At 38.7% G+C, this 10269-nt stretch overlaps 1 protein-coding gene across 3 annotated transcripts in view; it reads left to right on the plus strand.

Moving 5' to 3' along the window:
* Positions 1–10144, plus strand: part of LOC139800792 (protein FAM169B-like) — a 37561-nt gene extending 27417 nt beyond the window's left edge. For all 3 annotated transcript variants that reach the window (XM_071754252.1, XM_071754251.1, XM_071754250.1), the window contains exons 6-9: positions 3732–3914; positions 5403–5531; positions 8648–8709; positions 9761–10144. In XM_071754252.1, the coding sequence (XP_071610353.1) occupies positions 3732–3914; positions 5403–5531; positions 8648–8709; positions 9761–9982 (596 nt within the window). In that variant the 3' untranslated portion in view covers positions 9983–10144. The remainder of the gene's footprint in view (positions 1–3731; positions 3915–5402; positions 5532–8647; positions 8710–9760) is intronic.
* Positions 10145–10269: the final 125 nt, after the last annotated feature.

Below are 10269 nucleotides of genomic sequence, written 5' to 3' on the forward strand. Positions count from 1 at the left end.
CATCCATTTTAACAAACATCTTGAGCTGGATCTCTTTCGACAGCCTCGCTGAAGAGGGACAGATGGTCTTTGAGCACCTGCCTTGCTCACAGACACAGTAACCACAAGTCAAGGTTTTGAGACAATTTGGCAGCTACTGACAGTGGCCATCCTGCACCTGTTGTGTAGATAAACAGAAGACCCATTCTTCAAGGCTATCACTTTTCGTGAGCATTAGACACCTTTATTAAAACAAAATTTATTCATGACTACACAGATCATCACCCTAGCCTCTCTGGTATGTGCCTATTCCTGTCCAATGACAGGCATGCAACCTTTACCACTGGGTATACTAAAGATTGATGAGATGGGCTAAGTCACTAATGAGGCTGATAAGACACTTTGTCATGTGCCAAGATAAATGTCTCCAATTTTATCTATGTCAGCAGCTTCCATATTAGACAGCTGAGAAGTTAGACCTCACTGAATGTAGCTACTTAAAGGTACAACAGGAAATGACAGCTTTCTGTCCTTGTACCTTTTTGTGCAGACAGCAGCCTGAAAATGAAATATATTGCAGAAACCCTTCATATCTGTTTTATTTTTTTTTAAGTCTTTCAGATTTTTTTTCTTGGTGTGCTCTAAATCTGCGTGAAAACCTCAAGAAGAAAGTGTTTTGTGATGTAGGATTAACAGCCGAGGTTACTGACACTTTTTTTTGTGCAGTGAGACCATGTAATTCTCTGAAAGTATTTCTTTTTTTATTTACTGAGCATTAGTAATTGCTGAAACTGGACTTTTACCACCTTCATGTAAATGTGAGGAGAATGTAGAAGATTCATCATGCAAATAAATAATGAAGGAAGTTGGAGAACGCTATGAGCCAGGAGTGTCTTAGTCTCTTTAAGAATAGAACAGAACAAAACCCCATTTTTATGTACAGAAAAAAGACCTCAGCTTTTGTTCCTGCTGATACATGTTGCAGCTTCTATAACACACAGGAGCTGCCTGGTTTTGGACCAAGCTGTCTGTGATACAAAAAGCAAAGGAGTCAGATTGCCAAAGCTTTGTCCCTTCCCAAGTTCACTGTGTCCCTTTTGACAAAACTTAGGGAAAGTGTGGAGAAATAAAGTGTTCTCTGTGCTGTCAGTCTAACCAGCCTTAACAAAATTTGGTCCTCTGAGAAGGCTGTAAAACATGAAGTTGAACAAGGAGTAAATGCATTGTTTGCTTCTCATTCATTCTTTAGAGATGCTCCACAAATCACAGTTTGGGAACACCTGACTGAAAAAACTCTAAGCTGAAATAAAGTAGGCAGCAAAGCAGCCCTGCCCCAGTCTCCATTTTTTGCTGCCTCAGAGCCTTAGAGATGGTTTTTGGAAGTGGCTAAAATCTATTTCACACAAGACTTGGCAAATTTCTTTCAACACTTTGGTGGCCCAGGTGTTCCATAGATTCCTAAAAAGATAATTGGTTACTAATTTTTGCTGATTACTTGTGTTTCTTTAGAAAAAAACATAAAAATCAGAATTGAAGTTACCATGACAGACAGCTGAAATCTTGTTGGATAATTGCTCTTCTCTCTGTTTTCTAGTAATATTTTAATGTCCCTTTCTGAGGCAGACTGAAGGTTCTAGCTGTAAAAAAATGAAATGACTACATACCAGTCAAGACATGAATTAATTTAATTTTATTGAAGCCAGAACCTTTGTTCCCCTTCTCACAAACAAACTCACACAATGGGTTGACCTTGGGTTCTATTCAGCAGAAATATTCCCCACCCTTTACACAAGCACCCAGCCTGCTTAAGGCCTGTCCAAACATGTGTGTGCCAAGCCAACATGTTCAGTAGTGAAATAGTCAGTGTGCACAACTTTGTTTTGTTTGGGTCTGTTGGATGTGGGGTATGGGTTGTTGTTTTTTTTTTTTCTGGTTTGTGGCTCTTTGGGAATGCTAATGGCTGCCTGCTTTCCTGCCTGTGTAATATCTGTTTACCATTTTGCTGGCTCATAAGTTGGTCATTTGGCACTCGTGACCTAACCAAACCAAAAAGATCAAAGGCTTTCAAAGGGCAGACTGCATGAATACTTCCATCTCCATCACCACTGCCCTTATTTTCCCTGTCTCCTCCCTCACCTCAAAACTTAGTCTGTTTTTGTGTTTCAACAATGAAATCAACCTCTGGACCAAATGTGTGAGAGCCTAGTGGTCACTTCTGGGCCACCACTAGCTTATGGTGACCTCTTTGTTTTTGGATGAGAACTAGAGACAAAGTGGCCTTTGTTCCAAAGGTTGGTTTGTTTGTTTATTTTATTTCAAATGGCTGTGGGCTATGACTCCTCTAATACCTTTCCCAGGGTCAAGGTGAAGACTGGCTTCCTGGTTTCTTTATTTACAGTGCCTTCAGACATCACAAGTTTTGGTCCTCTTCTCAACACAAAATTAGAAGCACAAACAGAAATCACTCAGCTTCTGGGACTGCTGCTCAGCAGTCTCATCAGGATTTACAGGAGACAGACTATGTGAGATAATAAACTTACAAGGACACTTGCAATGTGCAGAAATTCTTAAAGGTACTGCCTTGATGAGGAAAAGTTTGTCCCTTTTTTAGAATGTATAGTGCTGGAATCCAGCATCTGTGTGGGCAGAGAGGTGACAATGAGGCTGGGGACATACTCTATTTTTCTGCTTGTGAAAAAAGTATTAACTACTCCTCGTGTATTACAAATATTGAAAGATTATAAACACCATCACAAACCATCCTTTTCCAACATGTGTTTGAAGTTAAGCATGTTCTCTGATTAAGCAAGAGTGGACCAAGCCTGGAGGTGAATGGATTAGTTATGTAGCTACATACTCTTGTCTGGCTGAGTATGTGTGATGTGGGTTTTTTGTTAAATAGATCTACAGTCTTGACAAATCAGGGTCTAAAATTAAATTTAGTCATATAGGCACTGCTTAATTGTCATCTTAGAAAAGGGAGTAATCCAAGTCAGGCCTAGTGACATGTACTAGGCACCAACTCAAGGAACTGAAGTAGACCTCAATTTAAGATAGGTATTGTCAATGTAATTTAGAAGAAATGGATCTATTAAGTAAAAAAGTCTTATACTAGAATTTAAGAACAGAGTGAAACAGGAATTAGGGAAGTGATGAAAGTTTCCTGTCTCGAAACACTGAAAACAACTTAGCACTGTTAAGTGCTGAGAAAGAAAAACAAGTAGTTCTTGATGAGATTAAGCAACAAGGAAAGAAAATGTAATCTTTTTCTGTTATAAATGTCTGGATATCAATTTCTATTCAAACTGCCATGTACCCAGATAGAAGCAGCATGAAATTTTAATAAAGATTTTCTAAAAATGAAAATAAATCAGTAACATTTTTCTATGATTACCTTACCCTATATAGGGGTAGTTGGTGAATTGATGTTGGTCGTTCATTGCAGGGTTGAATGCTTATGCTGTCAAGTAGTTTGGGGTCTGGTGTTCATGGTATTCTGCACTGAATGTAAGCTGCACAGTAAACGTTGATGTACCTTGTTTACCTAACAAGGTTGATGTACCTTGTTTAAGGTGAACATTAAAATTTTGGACTCTGAACATCTGTTCTTAATCATTTTCCCTTGACTCCCATTTGAGTTTACCATGCAGCAAAGTATTAAGGCATTATTTGTGGCTAGAATCACATAGCAGTTAGTGCAGCAATATCAATATTTTTATCTATTTCTTCTGGTTTTTACTGTCTGCTTTCAGGGAGCCTATGTGATGGTACAACCAGTCAATGTTACTTGCTCCCAGTTTTGGATACTATATTTGTCCGGAGCAAGCACAGAAGAGGTGGCCTAGGGATGAAAATGCTGCATGATTTCTGTCAGTCTTTCATGGCTGAGGATGCCTTGGGGATCAGCTGCCCTATTTCTGCTGCAATGTATCAAGGTAAATTGTTTGATGTGGAAGTGTTAGGTAAGGGTCATGCATAATGTATGAATTTCAATATGGTGTTGGTACAATTTTCTTAACTGTGTACCAGTTCAGTGCACTTGTCTGAACTGTTGTTCTTGTGCAAGTGGTTACTTTCTTGAAACATCTGACTTTCCTGTAGAAAGGTAGGGAAGAGAAGCATAAAACTCATGGTGCTTGCTTGACATTTTGCATTTTTACCTCACTCTCTCTTAGAAATAGAATTGTGTTATTACCCTATACAGTGACTTACCCATTTTATTTGACACCAGAGGGAAAAGAATCGTAAGATGCTGTCAAGTCTACACTATGCACATAATGCTCTTGTAGGCACTGCATTGGTAAGAAATTAGATTTAATGAGCCATATACTTGGGCTCATTCATCCAGTCACACCAGTATTTGTTTTGTATTGACTGTCTTTGAACATTTGGCACTTTTAAGAAGATCATTAAATAGTTGTGTTTGGGGTGGAGTTCTGATTTTGCTAGTAAAGTTTATAGGAAGTATCTGTGCTCACGTTATTTGTGAAACTGTTTTCTGTAGAAAAGCTTCTTTTTTGTAAATTTTCTCTCTATGGTGGTATACAGTCTTTATCATAATTTTTGTGGGATGTTTCCATCTCCTAATAAGTCTCAACAAAATTTACACTGTGTCTGTTTTACCTCTTGGCCAATATGTGCCACCGAATGTATATAAAGGTACCCTGATGTATAGAAATGTACCCCAGGAGTTTCTAAAGTATTGCTCCTTCTAAATTCAGGAAGGAATAGTATTGACAACCTTCTTTCTGTTCTCCCAATAGTATCCATTTTTCCTGTGGCTTAGACACAAACATCAATGGTTTAGACACAATGGATCAGAAAGCTGCTTTATTTGTGTGTAAAGGCTAGTGATATATTGCAAGACTGCTTTAATCTCAATTAAGATTTGAGCTTTAGTGAATAAATTAGATTTGTATCATGTTCTAATTAGGTTTTCTAGATCCTACTTTATATAAAAATACTAATACTTTAAGTTAAATTTTGAGTTAAATACTGTAAGTTAAATTTTTTTAATTTGCTGGAAAATACTGAAGCATCTTTCATTTCACAGCAGTGAGGGTGAAAAAAACCCTGCACTGCTGTTAATCTAAAATCTTCTAAATGTCTGGAGTGCTGTGATGCAGTGCCAGAAGAAGGTGGCTCAGTAAGTGATTTCAAGGCCTGCATTTCTTCACTCACAAGGAAGTGAAGCAGATGGACAGGATTCAGTCTATGCCTGTTTAGGTTATTCCACATAGACTTTTCCTAAAAGCCCCACATAAATGAAAAAAAAAAAAAAGGAAGATGAGAAGAGAAAAGAAAAGATTTTCAAATGAACTAATGAAAGTATGTCTGAGAGAATTTCTGGGATAGAAGACACTCTTTCTTCCACTGTACTTTTCACTCATTCATGCTTTTACCCTTTGGTTTCTCTTACTCAGTTTGCCAGAAATTCTTGCAGACTTATCCTGAGGAGCAGAAGCGACTGTGGGAGGTGGAAGCACCAGGAGATTGGAGCCAGCGAGTGAATATATGGTTAAAAATTCAGATGGAGTCATCCCCTGCAGCAAGTGAGTTAAAATAAACAGTGTGAACTTGGCCATGAAGTTAAGAGAAAAAATCAAGGGTTAGATAGTGATAATAGGTGATTTCTCTGTTGTTTGCACATGGAGAAACTACTGAGTGTTCCGTGTGGTTCACTACTCTTTTCCCCAGTAAACAGGACAACTCTTAGAAATTATGAGGTAATGAAATTGAAATACAGAGACTCTGAGAGATACTGAACAAAGCACAGTTTAGGCATAAAGTGGCTGTAACTCCCATTACTGTGCCCTTACCAGCAGGGTAGAAGTTAGCCCAAAAAATTCCTGTTACACAAGACAGTGTCTGGGTTATAGAGGGGGGGTTGTTTCTCTGAAATTTCTACAAAGAAGAAATTTGTATGGCCAATGGGCAACATGCTTAATTACCTTCAGTTTGCTGCCAATACCATTCTTGGATGGAAAGACAAACATTTTCATTATGGCTTTTGAAAGGTTCGAAATCCTGTCCTACAGGGTAAATCCTTCTCAGCAAGAGGTTTTTTTCTGCCTACTTCACAAAAGATGGCGACAGAATAGGAAAACTTTTGGGCAGTTCATATGGGGGTCTTGTTGATGGAATCTGTTCAGCTGGTTTGGGGATCCAGACAGGCCCCTCTGCTGCATGCACACAAACTGTGATAAGCATTGGGTTCCAAAAGCAGGGCACACATTGGCTCCTCCTGGAAGCTCAGAGAGGAGTGCTGTGGAGTCAATTGCTCCCATGCCTTCCCACATCTGTCCTGCTTTGTACTGGCTTGGGGACCATCAGTGGAGACTTTGTGTTTCATCTTTTCTTCAGCACCCCACAGGACAGTTAAGTCAGAATTTAGCCCCAGGCTGAGTTGCTCTTAAGCCATTATGGTTGTGTTCTTCATGCCTTAAGCCAACAAAAACTGGTGTTGCACTCTCGTTTATTCCGTCTTGCTCAGCTCAGTTTATTAGTCAGTTGGAGAGAACTACAGCCAGATCAGCATACAGAAAGGGGATCCTGGAGAAAAGTATACATTCTTTTTTTCTTCTTCTTTTTGCCATCTTCTACCAAAAGAAAGCAAAACAAAACCAAAGAAAAACAAACAAAAAATGAAGAGAAATGACCCAAACCATGGGTAAATTATTATTTCACCAGTGGCTGTCAGTAAAACATACATGTGAAGCCTGGCAACTGCCTTGTCCAGTTCTGCAACTAAATGAGATACTTCATATCTATTAGAAGAGGAAGGAGGGCAAATATAAACCAGAAATGGAGGGAAGATACATATGGGTTCTAAATTGCGATGTGATCTTTATAGTGCAAGGGAGCTGAAGCAAGTGAATTTGTTAAAATGCATAATAAAAATCTGCTTTTTTTATTATATTATATCCTTCACTTTAGTGCTCAGCTCACTGGGCATTACTTTCCTTTACAGTGAATGTGCTGAACAGGCTTTATTTCATCCATCTTTAGTGGAAAAACCACCTACTATAAGAGCAGTATTTAAAACAGTGTAGTGCATGTATGATACCTGTTTTACATATGCAGGTATCTGTTCTACCTCTGTGATTCTTTTGCCTGTGTTATCTCAGTAATGTGCAAATTGTGCACCCAGGGAAATACAAAGGGAGAGTACAGGACCAAGAACATGGAGAGTTTCCCTGGTTTTGTTTTTTCCTAAAGGCTGTGTTATTCCTGCTCAGCTTTGTTTGGTGGTAGCTGGTTAGGAAAATAACAAGAGAATTTTTCATCTGCTAGTAGAAGATAAAGCAGAAATGTTTTCTAAGTGCAGGAATCTTTTAGCATCTGACCTAGCATGCTGTTTACCATATGTGTAAAGAGAAGCTTGTGTTTCCAGAGCTGTGGTGTAGGCACATGGGGAGGAAAATGATGGGGAATAGAATGGGAACCACTGGAGTTGTGCACTTACCTGTTCTATACCCACACTGTCATTCAGTCATTTAGATCTTTAGGGGGTCACTTGGGATCATAGTGCTTCATTCCTACTTGCTGTCATGCAGGAAGCAAAAAAACAATGTAATTCAATGTTGTCAGCTCCAATCTGGATCTATGGCAACAACCATGAAAGTAAGACAAGTCTTATTCTGCTCTAATTGCTTAGATCCCTCTTGGCATTTGCAATGCTGCAAAATGGAACAAAATTCTTGAGAAGAAAAATGGAAAATTCTGTTTACATTACGTTATCCCCCCCATACTCAGGACTGAATACTATTAATGCTGTAAGAATTCTGCAATCATAGATACTCCAGAGCAGGTTTCTATAACCCTGAGGTCAGGATTTTAAATTTTGCAAGGTTATGTGGCTGCATCTAGTGGCAGTACAGCTGAACTGCAGCATTTTGCTTACTGCAACTGATACTTCAGTTCGGATGTGCACAAATACAGACATATATACACACACATTTTTTTTTCTCTGCATGTATACATATATCTATAAAAATAAAGGCCCCTAGCATATTTTCACATGTAGCTACAACTGTTCATTTTGAATTAATTCTTATTGTTTGAAAAATTGAGGGATTTATTTATAGAAAGTAGTCACAGTAAACAGGAACATAGTGACATTTCTCTTCTGGAGCTGACTGGAGGAACAGAAATTATTTAAAATTATTTGATTGTAGTTGCTAAATCTACCAGGAAGTGAATTGAGCTGTTTTGAAGTAGTTCAGTACTATATATAAAACATGTAAATGTGAAGCAAATGTAAAATGATAAGCAGACTGAGCAAGAATTAAAATCAATTTCAAATGATTGCTTACAATCCTTTATCTGAATTGATCAAAGTATCTGCATTTCCTGAAAAGGGAGAAAGGGATGTGGGTTTTCTTGGTATAAGAGATCAGTGGATTGTTTATTTAGCAAAACTTTCAAGCTAAGAAAGAATGAGAGACATTTTCTTTTTAGTACATTGTTCACCTTAGTCTTTTGTGAAGGTGTCACTGGGCACCCTGGTTTGTTTAGTTAACAAACAAAAGGCAAGAGGAGTTGAAGGTAGCATTCAGGTGGCTTTTCCTGTTGTGTTTTTTAAATGAAAATTCACCATGGAAATCTTCTAACATTTTTTCCTTTGTAATCTCTTTCTGGGGTAAAACTATTTGTCCCATTTCTCCAGAGAGTGAAGTGGATTTTCAGAGCAGTAAACCTAGGCAAGCAGATGTGGACCAGAGGAGTAAGGTACAGTGGCTTATTTGCTGTTTTATGATTTCCTTTCCCCTTTTTGTTGAAGTAGTGAGGTTTGAATATGAGAGACCATCACAGACAACTCTAGGTGTTTTTTTATCACTGACCCATAGATTTATGTAGGTAATCACAGTGACACAATATATCTACATATACATACACATTGCTTCATATAGCTAATTTATTTAGCCATAGTAGTTTGAGAGGCTAAAGAACAGAGGATACTTTTCACTAAATTATTTAGTTTGATCCTTACTGAGACAAGGGAATGGTAACCAAGCTGACACACAGTGAATGCCAAAGTTTGCATATGCAGTGGCTTTCTGAACTGAACTGAACTGTGATTTTCCCTGTGCCTGTACAGGGGCTTGAGTATGTGACACCTTTAGAATGAGTAAGCCAGGCTCTTAACAGTCCTAGTTATTTTATCCTGCTACTCAGCTGCAGATCTGACAACAAAGAAAATTGGCCCAAACCAGGACATTAGCTTTTTGTAGGATGGAGACTTAAAATAGGCTGAGATGTTTGAATGAAGCCTAAACCTAGTTGGGAGTACATGGATCTGAGAGGAAAAAAAAAAAAAAAAAAAAAATCACAGTAATGAAGTCTTTTCAACTAATAAAGAAAAAGGAGAGACGAGTGGAAGCAAAACAAAGAGCTGTAGGGGTTGTTTCCCCAGTACATTTTGGTTGCCACACAATTAAATCAGCTTGTTTTCCTCAGCCCTGGGTCTCCTGGGGGAGCTGTGAGAGCATTGGCCCCTGTGGTGCACACTCTTGCATTATGTGCTGTGGTCATGGCTTCAGAGCCCACCCAGACAGATCAAGGCTCCATCTACTCCCAGTTTTCTTTATGCTGACACTTCTGGGAACTGGGGCAGTGCAGCAGAGAGGAAGCTGCTCTATACAAATAACGCAGCTGAGTTCCTTGCCTTGCATGTTTATGGTGTCCTTGGTTGACAGAGGCATTTTATATTAGGATCAAGTCACTGTTTATGTTGTTTGTGTATAATTTGGTGTCCCCTCTGTCTCGGTTCTGATTTCAGGGTGTTGAATACATTCCTGGGGTTGAGAAAGTGGAAAGAGATGTCACAGAAAAAAAAGATGACACAGCAGCAGCTCAGACTCTGAACTCACAGGGTCCTGAACAAGAGGACTTGGAACAAGGTGCAGGCAATACTCAGCAATGCAAAGGAATCAGAAAAAGAGCAGGCCCTGGGGGCTTAGCTGGAGACAAGGCTGCCAAACAGTTTAGAATTCTACCATAATTGCACTTTCAAAAATCAGCAGAACCTCAGTGTGGGCTTAAAATTTGTAACTGACTGTTCATAATTTGTAACGCTGGAGAGATTTTTCAGGTAGGAGAAAATGTCTTTGCAATACATGTTCTCCATCTTGTGTTTTGTTTTAATAAAGCTTTTGTTTGCTAATTGTGCTTTTCCTTTTCTTCTCAACAAGTAATTAAGTAGTAGTTAAGCCTAGTTATTTCCCTGCTCTGGAAAGATTTTATTGGATTGCGTGAGATGTCCAAAAGGGAATAATTGGAGTGCCTGTA

The sequence above is a fragment of the Heliangelus exortis genome, chromosome 11 (assembly GCF_036169615.1).
Source record: "Heliangelus exortis chromosome 11, bHelExo1.hap1, whole genome shotgun sequence".
NCBI lineage: Eukaryota > Metazoa > Chordata > Aves > Apodiformes > Trochilidae > Heliangelus > Heliangelus exortis.